At 36.4% G+C, this 15,644-nt stretch overlaps 1 protein-coding gene across 10 annotated transcripts in view; it reads right to left on the reverse strand.

The window, feature by feature from the left end:
- The window catches only part of dclk2a (doublecortin-like kinase 2a), an 87,368-nt gene that overhangs the window by 7,298 nt on the left and 64,426 nt on the right, over nt 1–15,644 (reverse strand). For 6 of the 10 annotated variants that reach the window (XM_077246662.1, XM_077246660.1, XM_077246658.1 and 3 more), the window contains 10 exons: nt 15,195–15,279; nt 14,682–14,787; nt 14,264–14,321; nt 13,132–13,251; nt 12,298–12,444; nt 11,961–12,094; nt 11,744–11,821; nt 11,280–11,376; nt 5,323–5,409; nt 2,933–3,046 (listed from right to left, as the gene is read on the reverse strand). In XM_077246662.1, coding sequence (XP_077102777.1) covers nt 2,933–3,046; nt 5,323–5,409; nt 11,280–11,376; nt 11,744–11,821; nt 11,961–12,094; nt 12,298–12,444; nt 13,132–13,251; nt 14,264–14,321; nt 14,682–14,787; nt 15,195–15,279 — 1,026 coding nt within the window. Of the gene's footprint in view, nt 1–1,015; nt 1,099–2,932; nt 3,047–5,322; nt 5,410–11,279; nt 11,377–11,743; nt 11,822–11,960; nt 12,095–12,297; nt 12,445–13,131; nt 13,252–14,263; nt 14,322–14,681; nt 14,788–15,194; nt 15,280–15,644 lie in introns of all 10 variants that reach the window. The other 4 variants (XR_013207828.1, XR_013207826.1, XR_013207827.1 and 1 more) reach the window with 1 other exon arrangement.

Consider the following 15,644-nt stretch of genomic DNA (forward strand, 5'->3'; position numbering starts at 1 on the left):
TTTTGTTTAATGGAAAATATCCTTGTGATGATTAAAATGGATTTAGAATCACATGAGGGTGAGTAATTAATAAAAGTTTCATTTATGGGTGAGCTATTCTTTTAAACTGATATGATCTGGTTTATTTGGCAAGTTCCTCAGCTGATGTGGACAAAACCGAAAAATTTTAAAGAAAGCTGATAAAATGAATAGCACCTGTCCGGATCCTTAATATCTTATAATAGATAAATCTACTGGCTGCAAAATTAAATTAATCAATTAAATGTAATAAAAAAGTAAAATAATCAACAAGTAAACCCCATTTCATCTAAAAATTTCTAAACAAGTCTTTCAAACTTTAAATAAAATATTTCATCCAAGGCAATTTTTTTGCATAATTATGTCTCTCTCTCCCCCGGTCATTAGATTTATTAATTTAAATTACAATACTGCGATGGTGGCAGAGTTTCATATTCTTAAACCACTTTCTTTGATATTTTGATGGCAATGGTCAAGATCCTAAGAATGAGGTTAATTTTGAGGACATTGGCAACTGCCATGAAATACTGTCGCGAGAGAGAGAGAGAGAGAGAGAGAGAGAGAGAGAGAGAGAGAGAGAGAGAGAGAGAGAGAGAGAGAGAGAGAGAGAGGCCATCAGATTGCAGTGTTAATATTCAAGCCGTCAGTAATGCATGCATGCCAATACAAACCTTCCAACTAAAGCCCAGAAAGAAACAATATACAGCACAAATGTGCAACACAAGCCATATCTGGCTCAGAATATTACAGCAATAAAGTATTCACCATGAAAGAGCCACCATGAACATAGAGTGGAGTGAGGAGATGGGAACACAGAAAGTGGACCAGATTATGGTTGGGATATGAGGTACAATATGGTATGATTATTGTGAGGCAAGACCAGAAAGGCTGAAAAAACCCAGTGAGGGTTAATATGAGGCAGCCAGAGTGCTAGATTTTAGTATAGTCATAAGCTCTCAAGCTCATTAAAAATAGGTTTAGATTTGGATTCAAATACCCAATATCCAGTGGCAGACATCACTCCGGGTCTTGGGAGAGCAAGGAAGGGGTGTAGGTACAGCCCTGCCCTTATAGTTCAAACTGTCAAATGAGATTCAAATCAATACACAATCAGCCAAAGACCCCCTTGCTGCTTTTTCAAGCAGTGTAGTGAACAAAAAAGGCTCTAGCAAAATCATTGCAAATATATCATGAATATTCAATATACTGCTCTGCCCATGTGCTGAGTACTTTAAATATATACCGACGTCTTGTCAAAACTGCATGATGAGGTCAAGTTCTGCATGATGGGGTCAAGTTCAAAGAATAAGTAATAGACAATATTCTTCATCATGAGAAGAAGAATATAGACGATGTTAAGACCAATGACAACACTGAAAACACATTTACAGAAACTAACACCTTGATGACAGTGAAAAGAGCTAAGACACTGGCAGTGAGGGGTTTATGGTGCAGTGAACTGGGATGGGAATTTAATAAGACATGAGGGTGGAAATGGCTGAAAATGTTTCTCCCATGTCTCTCTCTGAGCTCATAAAGTACTCCTTCTGCCAAACAATAAAATGATTATGATTCCTTTTTGTCCTTCAGCCATTTTGAGGCACTATAGAGAGCAGCACTGACTGCATATTTCTCTGTATTAAACACTATGTATATACATCACAATTCAAACGTTTGGTTTTTTTGTGTTGGATATAAGAATGTTTGAAAAGAAAATTTGTTTCCTCAAAAATATTAATCAGTTTCCAACATTGATAATACTAAGAAATGTTTCTTGAGCACCAAATCAGCATATTAGAATGACTATTTAAAGATCATGTGATATTGAAAACTAGAGTAATTATGCAGAAAATTCAGCTTTGAATCACATGAATAAACTAATGACTTGTATAAGTATAGCAATATATGCAAATATATACAAATATACCAGTAAACAATTCAAAGTGTATGGATCCTTGACTTAAGCCGGGGACACACTTAATGACTTAGAGCTGAAACACTCTAAGACTGAACTAAACACACTTACAGTGTTAATGTTTCCATCGACCATAGCTGATTTTAAACACCGACTGAATGCGACTCGGCGCATTTGGGCATGATCAATCGTAAGTATCAAATTACATTACAGTCGTTAACTTAAGTGTGCCCACGGCTTTAAAGGGAATCACTGCTGAGTGATTTAGGTTTGACAAGAGATAATTTTTTCGAGGTAACGACCTCCTTATGTCATGGTCATCCGATGTAAAGGTGTGGCCTTGAGAATCTATGTTGAGAGAACGAAATCTATTTCTCGTGGCCACGAATTAAATGTGTAAATAAACTACGTGACCATAGTTTTGTCGTGGCCATTTCCGATAATTCCAGGTTTCCAAGTGAACCGAACATGTCCCTTCCCGGTCAACCGTAATGAAACACATTTTTGTTTTGGTTAATTATTTTAAATACAAAAGTTGAAATCACACGACTCTAGGTCTGTGTTAAATGGTTGAAAGGTGTGTTGAAAAAATACAGTATCACTTAAAGTAAAAAAAAATGTTATGGAGAAAATGAACGGGATCGTTATACTTGCGCCTGATGTGATGCTTTCTGAATCTCATTTTCAATTTCATAGCTCTGGAATATTTGGTGCTGTGCTTGTTTGCAATACAATAATCTCTCATATTTCCTGAGACTTAGCAGTTATGTAAGTCATGAGCGCTGAGGGAGACAAACTGATTGATTTGATGCTGGTGTCCACAGTGGCTGTAATTTCAGTGACGCTATGCTTTGGAATTATGTGTAATCCAAGTACTAATCATTAGGGACCGAGAGGATGATATTGTTTTTGTTTTTTTAAGCAGTTCATATTAACAGATGACAACAGCTGCAGTTATGATGGGCAGACTGTTTCTCATATGTGAGTGTGTTTGCTCACCACAAGAACAGAGACTCCAGGGGAAGTGTTGCTCTGTTTCTGCACAGAGTTAAAGTGCTTTTTGAGTTTACCTGCCACCTCCATCTTCATATTGTTTTCCATTGCAGCATCCTCCTGTTGGTTATTGAAGTGGATTAGGATAGGCCAATCTAATGGTGAGCAATATACTGTAACTGTGTCCACCCGTGCATATTGACTAAATTGTAGGTTTCAGTTTGAAAAAAAAAATGTAAATATCAAAACAACCTCTAATACAGCTCAAATTACATCAATAATGTTTTATGAGTAAGTGTGCGAGTGAATCCCTTATGGCCATCCATGCTGCTCAACATGCAATGCTTAAAATACATTTTGATTTTGGTATATTATATATATATATATATATATATATATGTATTAGAGCCCGACCGATATATCGGCGGGCCGATATTATCGGCCGATTTTAGGCATTTTCCTAACTATCGGTATCGGCATTTATAATGGCCGATAAATGAATATTTTAAAAAATGCGGGTACGGTGATTCATGTAAGGGTGGCGCTGCCAATAAAGCACCTAAAAGCTGTCACAAGAACTGGCAGTAATAATGATTATGAATACAACAAATATAGCAAGGAGACATTTTAATTGTTTATTAATAAACAAGTGTTTTCAGTCAGTGTCAGCCAAAGATGAAGTTGACGATGCTGATTCGTGATATTCAGTGAACGCGCGCCAGAGAGAAATGCACATTTCATACGATTACATGAGTCTGTCTGTCTTTCGTTTTGAATTGTTCTGTTTAAAAGTAGACATTTCAATATAGATATATTTCAATTCTCAGGTCTATACGCTGAGTTTCGGTTCATGAGACGAGCTCCAGTTCACCCGCAGGCGCCTCCGTGTCGAGATTGTCTATCGTCTGCTATATTTACTTCTTATAAATTAAATGCAGGCAAATGGTTGATGAAACATTGATTAAAATTAAGATACAATTAATACAAAACGAAATTCACTTTGAAACGAAAGGTTTTGTGCTTTCTGTTTGATGTCTATGTGAAAGTTTCAAAGCATTAGTGCCGCTTTCAGAGCGCTCACGTCCGTAGTGCTGAACTGTCGCGTCTGTAACATTGTTTTTTCCTCATAAATGCGAACACGAAAAATAAAATAAAATAAAATAAAATGAATATTTTATGTAGCCTGTGGAGACTGAGAGCCAACCCTTCTTCATCCGGTGGGTAGTAGCCTACTTGTGATTTGCGCAGTGTAATTCACAGAATTGATTTCTCTGCTACAAGCCTCTGTCACGTATTGTGTGAGCTTGTGACTATTGCAAGCGCGCAGCTGAGAAGTCCTGATTATATTGTCTGCTATATTTAGGCCTTCTTCTTATTTATTAAGGCAATTGGTTGATGAAACATTGATTAAAATGCGTGGCGCGAGCGATCTCCGACAGTAAACTGATTCTGCTTTGTCTAGGGTAAACAGCTGTTGCTACGCGAGCAGTAACGGCCGTGTCCGGTGTAGACACAGTGTTAAAGCTCATTCTGCCTGATAACGCTACGTTACAACATCAAGCAATATTCCAAAAATGTATATAATTATAACACTTTATATAGGGCCATTTTGCATTAAGAGTAGCCTAGTTTCACGTTTAGTACATTTTGCTTACTAATTATTTAAAATAGTATAAAAGTACTGTACATATGTAATTAAAAACGTTTTCATTATGATATTATTCATTTTACTTTAGTAAAAAGATCTGAGTTCTTCCTCCACTGGTAGAGATTAGAGGAATTAAGAGTAAAAATAGAAGATAATAAGGTTTTGTCAGTGACACTTTTTATATATTTATTGATACAAGTTATGACTAAATTAAAAGACAAAGTCGTCGTTAGTGAAGATTATGCAACAGTATTTAGAATATAATATAATATAATATAACATGCCATGCAAACTAGTTTGGTTACAGCTCAGCTGTATAATTCTCATTCTATCATTCCCCCTGCCTCCATTACATATCTGTCACACAAGTGTTTGATTACCACATTTGAGTGATCATTGCAAAACGTGTTTATAAAATATATTTATTCTGTTTATAGCTACTGTGTAAAGTACCCATCAAAAGTTTGTACACACCAATAGGAAAGTGTCCAAACTTTTGACTGGTATACTGTACTATAATACACATAAATAATATTGCTACTGTATTATAATATACACATAAATAATATCGGCCGATATATCGGTATCGGGCTTTTTTTACTCCCTAATATCGGTATCGGCATCGGCCCCCAAAAATCCATATCAGTCGGGCTCTAATATGTATAAATGTGATACTTCAGTGTAGGATATGCATTACATAACTCCACAATATTGACCTAAAAAACTCAAAAACAAACCATCCACTCACATTTACCGTGACCCAGGGGTGAGACAGCACGTCCTCTGCTGTGTATCTGGCCTCCACATTCACCTGCAGCATGTGACCAATCAACTCCTGTATGAACACATCATGATCATTAAATTGTTTGACTTAATAGATTTTTAGCATTAAAAGGGTACACAAAAGGACAGGAAACAAAAACTTTTATATTAAATCTTTGCACTTAAAGTTAAAGGTGAAGTATTTAGTTTCTGTGACACTAGTGGCACCTAGCGGAATTACAAAAATAAAGCATATTTTCAAACAACCTTGCATGCCCCTTTCACACGTTGTTTCTTCCCCAACTCAAACATCACACGCCTAGCTCTTACACAGCTTGTGAACACATGTCTCAACAGGTAAAAGTAGCCTACTTTTAATAAAAGATCCAACATACAGTATTAGGAATACTTTTAGCTGTGTTGCTATGTGTTATGAGTAAGCAGCTGAGTTGGCTAATAATGCTCTGTCTAGAGCGAGTATATATACTGTACATATTTAAATTTTATGGATGTAACGGTGCATGTATTCATCTCGAACCGTACGGTACGGACGTCACGGTTCGGTGCATGCAGTCGCACAACGAATACAATCAGTCACAGGCGATCCACAGTCCAATCCAGAAGGGGGCACACACGACAATGCAACGCTGTTTGTTACCAGTGAAAAGCTCAGAAGAAGAGATGATCGATCGATATGTTCACATCTCTCAAATATAGACAGTAAAAGAAATGGACACTTCGACCCCATTGATTTCAACGGAGAAGACTGAAGCCCGATTATTGCACTTCCTGCCTGATGGCTGAGCGACTGCGCAGGCTCAAACTGAGCGTGATGACAGTCTGACAGTTGTAAATCTTCTAGTAGCTGTGCCAAGACAAATCTGAATCACCTAATTCCTCAAAAACGTTGTTAAAATATTTTGTCCCGTTGCTTTTATGGACTCTCTATCTATGGTCTTCTCCCTTGACTTTATGCCTCTATGGCCCCCCGATTGCCTCATTTATTATTCCTTTATTTTTTTTTATTTTTTTTATTTTTTTATTATTTTTTTTTATTTATTTTATTTTTTTTAACCAGGAGAATCACATTGAGATATTGCTATCTCTTCTTCCAGAGAGACCTGGTCAAGACGGCGGCACAAAAAAAAAAAAATTCATACACAAGAATCATTGAAAAGAAATATCACAATTTACACATTCACAGACAACATTGATAAAAATGAGTCAAGGAAAACAGTTACAATTTTCCTTTAAAACATTGAGTAAAAGACGTTTCAAAGAGGTCAGGGTTGGAAGTGCATCTAGCTTCAATACATTTTGTAGTTCATTCCAAGTCCAAGGAGCGTAAAAAGAAAAAGCACTTTTACCAAATTCTGACAATACCCTTGGGACTTTTAGCCGGAGGCGAGAGCTAGACCTAGTTTGATAGGTATTTGTATAATAGATTAAAAGATTTGAGATATAAGAAGGTAGTTTACCTAAAAGAGCTTTTGCAATGAATAAGTACATATGTAGTTTTCTCCTTTAGGGTTAGGGTTAGAGATGACCAAGCTAAGGAATCATAAAGAATACAATGATGTGTCCGTGACTCTGCACCAGAAACAAAGCGTAAAGCAGCGTGATACACGCAATCTAATTTTCTGAGTAGAGTAGTAGCTGCATGCATATATAAGAGATCACCATAATCAATGATGGATAAAAAAGCACTCTCAACTAATTTCTTTCGGGCCTCAAATGGAAAACAATTTTTTGAGCGAAAAAAGAAGCCTAATTTTGGCCTAAGCTTCTTCAGCAACATATCAATATGTACATCGAATGCTAATCTTTCATCAAGCCAGATTCCTATGTATTTATAGCAACTGACTCTTTCTAGAGAAATACCATTAGAGGTTGAGATTGAAATATCAGCTACCTTGGAACGGCCACGACTAAAAATCATATATTTTGTCTTTTTTGTATTTAAAACCAATTTTAACTGAGACAATGAGTGCTGCAAAACTTGAAAAGCATTCTGTAAATGGTTCAAAGCTTGATTTAAAGTAGGTGCTGTTGTATGAATGATTGTATCGTCTGCATACAAATGCAGTTTCGCTGACTCTATTCCATTGCCTAAATCATTAATGAAGATAGAAAATAAAAGAGGGGCTAAAACGGATCCTTGGGGAACGCCGATATTGACTTGAAGGAAAGGTGAGTTATAGTTTTCCACAGACACACATTGGGTGCGTTCTGAAAGGTAATTATCAAACCAGCTTAAGGCTGCTTCACTGAGGCCTATAGACCTAAGTCTCTGTAACAATAATTTGTGATCTACGGAGTCGAAAGCTTTTGATAAATCGACGAATAATGCGGCGCATGACTTTTTACTATCTAAAGAGGATATAATATCATTAGAGACTAGCATGGCTGCAGTAATGGTGCTATGTCCTGTTCTGAATCCTGACTGGTAATCATGAAGAATATTGTTAGCCGATAGAAATTGTTTTAATTGATTATTTATCAGTGATTCAAAAACTTTCGCTAAAACTGGCAATCTGGAGATAGGACGGTAATTAGTTGGATCTAAGGGGTCTCCCCCTTTAAATAGTGGGGTAACCATTGCCGATTTCCACGATTTAGGTGTAACATTTGAAACGAGACTTAAATTAAATATAGAGGCTATAGGTTCTGATACGAGATTAGCTGCCACTTTTAGAAAATAAGGCTCGATTTGATCGAATCCTGCCTTTTTTTTAATGTCTAAATTCGTTAGGGCATTGTGAACCTGCGCAATGGTTATGGGTGCAGAATTAAAAGATTCTGACGGGCAGTATTGAATAGGATCAGCATTTAAGATATTAACACCCGTAATAGTGGCATCAGACGTGGAGCCTACTGAAGTAAAATGATTATTAAAAGTATCTGCTATAACTTCTCTGCCCTTGACTACAGTATGATTAACATTTAAATGCTCTGGAAATTTAAATAGTTGATTTGGTACTGAAGTTGACTTAATTAATTTCCAGAACTTTGTGGGATTATTTATATTTTCATTTATGGTAGACAAATAATAATCACGTTTTGCACTTTTGATTAATTTTGTGCATTTATTTCGTAAAGCTCTGTAGGTGATCCAGTCTAGGGGATTGTTAGATTTCTTGGCCTTAACCCAAGCAGCATTTCTCTGTTTTATGGAGGTGGAAACGGTGTCTTTAAACCAAGGGTTATTTTTTCCACTTATCCTAAATCTTTTGACTGGAGAATGTTTATCACAAATTGATGAAAATATCAATTTAAAATAATCCCAAGCCAATGTAACATCAGGCATACTGGAAACTGCACCCAGATCACTATGATAGAGATCGCGTAGAAAAGCTTGTTCATTAAAATGCTTAAAAAATCTTTTAAAAATATAACGTGGTGGATTTCTAGGAATTTTGCAATTTCTCACACAGACAACTGCACAGTGATCACTAATGTCATTGCAAAAGACTCCAGATGCTGAATATCTGTGGGGGGCATTAGTTAAAATTAAGTCCAATAAGGTAGATCTGTCCAAATCCTTATGATTCATCCGGGTTTTTGAATTAATCAGCTGTAACAAACAATGAGAGTCACAGGTCTCCTTGAAGAGATCAGAAGATGGCGACAGCCAATCCCAGTTGAAGTCGCCAAGAATAATCAATTCATATTTAGTCCAATCATGAAAAAAGTCCGCAAGTAAAGTACATACCTCGCTTGAAGACGATGAACGCGGGCGATAACAACCAACCACAATAATATCGGAGCCGGCAACGAGATTTAATTTGAGTGCTAGAAGTTCGAGACCATTCGGTTTGCTGGTTGTCTGTATGCAGGAACAGTTTAAAGTGGATCTCACATAAATCACAATTCCTCCTCCTTTTTTTACACGATCAGATCTGAAGACTGTATATGAATCGATATTGATCATATCATTTGTGACTGAGGCATTTAGCCATGTCTCAGTTATGACCATTATGTCTGCACCAGTCGTGTCGGCCCAAACTCGTAGAGAGTCCATTTTATTAATCAGACTACGCACATTCAAATGAAAGAAACATACTCCATGAGAAGATTTGGCATAGACAGTAGAAGATTGCCTGCGAGCTTCTCCTCCTGTCTATACGGTAATTTATCTATTGTGCGACAGAAAGTCGCATGGTTATGACACAATCATTAGCCTATTTTTATAAAAGCAGCTTCTACGGGGCCATAACGTAAGATACAAAGTAATGGAGCCTTTCATACATTGTTGTGTTTCTTTAGAAATAAATAATGGACAAACCAATTCTTTGGATGCCTCATATGTTAAGTTATTCGCTATCAAAGTGACGCGAAAATGAATGGGAGTCAATGGAATGTTAACAGCAGGTGAAGTTCTGCTACAATGGCGGCTCCCGCGAAGCTTCAGTTTCCGGTTGATGAATTACCCCCTTGCTCTCAGCCAGTGTTTCAACTGGGGAAAGATATCAATACATTTACCTCAGGCATTTAGTGTCGACAGCAGGTTAGTTTTGTATATGCTCTATATTAGCCTAGGCTATTCATTATATTTACTTAACCTGTTAGAAATGTCTTGATTATTTAATGTATGTTTAAATAAATTTGTCATGAAAACAAGCTAATGCAGCCACTGTGTAAATGATTAAAATGAATTGGAGTAGAAAATTAACTTTATAATTAGATTTAGATGTTAACACAAAACCTGCCTTATGTGCAATTTACAGCATGATTTTGGACTCTGTTGTTAAGATTAAGATTAATTATAATAGAATTTATTTAAACTCATATACACATTTGTTTAATTATAAAACAAATGTGTATGTGTATAGTTCATTTAAAAAAAAAAAGCATTTTTATGCTTTGTCCCCCCGCTACACCAAAACCGTACCGAACAGTGACTTCAATACCAAGGTACGTACCGAACCATCATTTTTTGTGTACCGTTACTAGTGGTGCAACTGATCATCATTGATCCGTGATACGTTCTGATCAATATCTTCGGTTCGGCACACACGTGATCAGCGGATTGATTTATGAAAAAAAAGTTGTGCGCATGTTCACTCCACACAGCGTGGTCATGGCGAGCGGGAGGAGCTTGAACACCCGCGTCATTTAAATCCCCTGTATGGGAGCACTTGGCTTCCCTGTCAAATATAATGATGAAGGAAAGAGGTTAGTCGATAAAACCATGACGGTGTGTTGGCACTGTGGCAGTATGGCTACGCATTGAAGCAACATCACCTCGATGTTTCACTGACAGGAGTGAAAAAGAAGGTTGGTCAACAACCGCTTATCACTGCGACATTTAAGCTTGTTGCACAATCAGACCGGGCTAAAGCCATTACAAACGCTATCGGTGTGTTTATAGGAGCAGACATGAGGCCATTTTTTTTTTTTGCTGATCCGAAAAATGATCCGATCCGTGACTCTGATCCGAGAAACGATACGAACCGTGAGTTTTTTGATCTATTGCACCCCTAACCGTTACACTCCTAATTTATATATATATATATATATATATATATATATATATATATATATATATATATATATATATATACCTGTATACAGTATACATACACCCCTATATACTGTACATAAAATGTAATTTTCTAAATTAAAATGTGATAAAGACGTTAAAGTGTATTAAAACACTCACATTTGCAAACACAGCAAAACATTCTGCCATTCAGTGAAGAGAAAGATTTTATAAACCTAGCATGCAAAAACAGTTCTAAAGCTGGATGGGCTGAGTGTGAGAGGGGGAGGATGTGAATGAGATGAGATGATGGTGAGTAGGATGAAAGAAAGTGGAGTGCAGCAGTCAGGACAGAGTATACAAGATGAAGAATGAAGGATGTGGAGATAAATGAGTGAGATTAAAACAGTGCATTTTAAGAAATGTAGCATGTGTCAAAATGTGTGTTTGTCTGTACTCACTTTAGCAGAATCAGTGATATTGTCCCAGAAGGGTGAAGGGAACTCTAAACGCCCTACCAGAATCTGATCAAATAGGTCATCCTGAAGGTTATTCTCACTACAAAAACAAATGACACACACACAATATTTAATGAACAATAACTTCTGAGAACAGTACGCAATGAACAAAATGAGACTGAATTTTTTAAAAAGTCAGAATATGAAATCAAAATAGACAATTCTTGTTTTTTTATGGAATATTGCAGTAATTATAATAAATGATTTATCCGTGCACATTAATATTTAATTTTTGTGTCCTGGTAATCTTTAACCAAAATAACTTCCCCTTCCACTTGCAATGGCATCTCTTCTCTAGAAGCCGTTTCATTTGGATATAGGTCACTATTGGAAAGAAAAGACTATCGCAACTACTGTTTCATGCTGTCTTTAACATGAAGGACTGAGCCAGTTTTATCTAGTGTTACCTGCGGAAAGGTGGGAAGCCACATAGAAGGATATAGGTGATCACTCCCGCTGCCCAGATATCCACCTTAAGCCCATAACTGCAACGATGCCCGGATAGAAAGACAGTCAATAGCATTCATCCTCCAGCATTTTAAAGGCTATTAAACACAGATAGTCATGCTTCCATAGCAATATCACTTTTGATGATATAAAAACAAAACAATCAATGACTCTTACCCTGACTCTGCTATGATTTCTGGGGCAACGTAAGTAGGTGTTCCGCAAACAGTGTACAGCGGGCCTTCAACCACTGTGGCCAAGCCAAAATCACCCAACTTCAAAGACTTTGTACCATTAGGGTATTCACACACCTACGACACATAGTGAAAGAGGCAAAAAGGGTTATTTTTATCCACCAGGATTTATATTATTTCGTACCTTAAGTAATTTTTCATGTACAAAGTGCAAAGTTTTTATTTCACAGGTTTTGTGTCTCTATATTGCTGTGTGTGTCAAAGATGTGTGGATTAAAGTATTCTTAGATCCATAGTCTCTGTGCAAGTTGTGTTCATACCAGCAGATTCTCAGGTTTGATGTCTCGATGGACGATACACATTCTGTGCAGGTATTTGAGAGCTGCTGCCAGGTCGAATACCATCACACAAGCATCTCTTTCGGTGTATTTTGTTGAGGAGGTGATTGCATCAAACAGATCTCCACCCTAAAACACAAATGGCAATACAAATAACTAAAAAAAAAACTATTTTGTATAAAACACACGTTCAACATACATTTGTTCTGTCTATAAAAGCGTCCATTTAGAGCAATATTGCTGACAATAAAACAAAGAATTCTCAATGCATTTGACCTACCTAATAATGTATGTTGGACCTGATTTTATACATGGGAATTTTATTGCATCATGAAACATATTATATATTTTAGTCATGGAACATATATATTATATTATATTATATTATATTATATTATATTATATTATATTATATTATATTATTAGTTTAGTTTTATTTTATACAAAAATGGCTGTTGAATATTCAGCTTTGCCATCATAGAAATTATGATTTTATTAAAAAGTTAAAATAGAAAAGTTATTTTAAACAGCAATGGTATTTCACAATTTTACTGTTTACAAATCTAAAAATTATACATATTTAATTATAAAGTTCATAAGTTTCAGAAGCAGAGAAAAGTTTCACATATTTACTAAATAATTTTGTCAGTGTACACCAATGGATCATGCACAATAAGACCACAGGGACGTTTATCAAGTAAAGAATAGTATTTTTTTATGTTGTCTTTAAATGCAATATATATATGGTGTGGTAAGAACACATGTAAGTGTGCATTGTTGAGAGATACAGTTTAAGAGGTGACTAACAAACAGTACCTTCACAAGTTCCATGACTAGATAGAGCTCAGTGGGCGTATCCACCTCCTCAATCAGCATGATGATATTAGGATGCTTAACACGCCTCAACACCGCCACCTCATTCTCGATCAGGTGCTCCTGGGTGTTCAAAGCATGTGTCACTACAAATTCCCAACCATACAGCATTTCTCAGCAGTCTTTTGTCTTTAGCTGCCGACGCATAAATCCACATGAATTCCTGAGGTTTGCTCTTGCAGGAAACAAGGCAAACAGGAAGCTAACTTCCTTGGTTAAAGCAGAGGCTGAAATTAGGCTGCCAGTATAACTGCTGTTTACATAGCATTTATACATTGCAGTATGTGGACAACTCCTAATTAACAGGTTCTAGTGATTCTAGTGAAAACAAATAATAATTAAACTGCATTCTGTGACATTCCAACATTGAGGCAACAGTGACATCCATAAAGAAAAGATTTAATGAGAAATGATTTGTACCTGCACAAAAACCCCTTAATGCCATTGAATGCATTTGGGATGAATTGGAATGGCGACTACAAGCCATTGCCAAACACCAGTGCCTGACCTCACAGATACTCTTGTCCAAATAGGAGCGAATCCATATTTCCAACATATGTTAAACGACTTCTCAGAAGAGTATAAAAAAGCACATATGGGTGTGATATTGTCCACATAGTTTTGATCATGTAGTGTTGAAACACAGAGGTTCATTGTTAAATCATTAAAAAACTAAAAACCTATTCTGAAGCATTCATAAGATCTACTGATTGCATTTGAACCATTTGTGTTAGGTGTTGGCTAGCTTTTCTCTCAAAACCTGCAAGAGCAGCAGCAGGCTGGATAAATGGCAATGAATAAAATCTAAATCTAATCAGCCATACTAAACGGACCAAAAATGCTAAAGACCACTGGGGAGTAAATAATTTGCATTGCAATAACCCACCTAAAGCCAGGGCTCAGAACTAATAAACAGCTATAACTGCATTGTCATAAGGACAAAATATATATATTATTAATAAAAACAATGCAAAATACAGTTTTATGTCTGGTAAGGAATAGTAATGGCTGGTCTTTTCTCAGTTCACTCTCCATTGGCTGTTGTGGCAAAAAGTTCTAATAAAGTCCAACTCACTTTGCCTCTGCATTTGTTTTTATCGATGATCTTCAGTGCAAACTCCTTTCCAGTTGATCTATGGAAAGAAACAGAACAATAGACTTTTTCCAAGGAGGTTAATGAAGGTTTGTTTTGAGTGCATTCAGAGTCTCAGGGACCAATTTATAAGGTTGATGTCCTTTCAGTGCACGAGAGATCTTCTTTTCAACCTTTTAGCTTAAAAATATGAACAGGCGTGTTGAATTTAGATGTAGATAGTACTGTTTCTTTCTGTATTTTAATCAAGGAACATGACAATAACAAACATAGAAGGGAAAAAAAACAGAAAGCAACAATTTTATTGACCCCCAAGGACCATTTTATCTCTTTCTGACAGATCTTAACAGAAAGAACATCTTTGTTTAAGCAAGTCTTTTATAACTAATCATTTTCTTACCGTTCGACACACTCCTTAACCACAGCAAAGTTTCCATCACCAATAACTTTGCCAATTTTGTACTTGTCCAAAAAAGTGGAAGCAGCTATGTTCCTGTTTCCATTAACTAAAGGGAATAAACCAACACATTAAACATATCAGATTGAAAGAAATAATAACAATTTTCAGACCATATGATCAAAAAATATAACCCCCCCCCCCACCCCCCACCAAATAACAGATTAGCCCCAACATCCTCATCCAGCAATTCAAATTTGGTTAGTGCACTATGCAGATAAACAACAGAAGGTCATTCTGACTCAGGGACGTTTGCTCATACACTGCCACCACAGTGTGTGAACGAGTGGGAGAGTGCCTGAGCAAATGTGGCACAGAATGGCATGTGTCAGCACTTTCACCGCCAAAGCTTGTCATGCCCCTGAAATGCCCTTTGGGCACTTTTGAACTTAAAAAACACTAAGATCCAAGGTGAGTGAGTGCATGACAGTGATGAATAGCGGGTGGACGTCTTACCTTCAGGGCTAACACGGTTGTTATATTGTTGGGGCGTCTCAGAGGAGCCGTTCACATTGGTTGCAGAGGAGTGGTGTGCTGGAATCTGCAAACAGAGACAAAAAATAAAGTCTCAAAAACCTTAAACAATTAAAACACTTTAGACATTTTATTTAAATACTAAAACGTAAGGCTAGGCAATATAACTAAAACGTATGATATTTATGCAGTCTAAAATAGATAAAAGAGTGTTTTTTTCCATAAGAGATGAATCATTAATGCAAACCAACATCAAATTTAGCCAGGCATTTTAAACAATAAGTAGTAAATAATCATATACAAGGTGGGAGTATACTTACTTTATTTAGCTTAATGGTGGAACAATTTAAGTTCCCTTTCGAGAATGTTCACTTTGTATTGCATAGCTATACGTATCTAATTTTCCCATCTCGTGATTTTCCTTTTTATGTT

The sequence above is a fragment of the Siphateles boraxobius genome, unplaced genomic scaffold, assembly GCF_051911475.1.
Source record: "Siphateles boraxobius isolate OS27281-9 unplaced genomic scaffold, OSU_SipBor_1 29, whole genome shotgun sequence".
Classification (NCBI taxonomy): domain Eukaryota; kingdom Metazoa; phylum Chordata; class Actinopteri; order Cypriniformes; family Leuciscidae; genus Siphateles; species Siphateles boraxobius.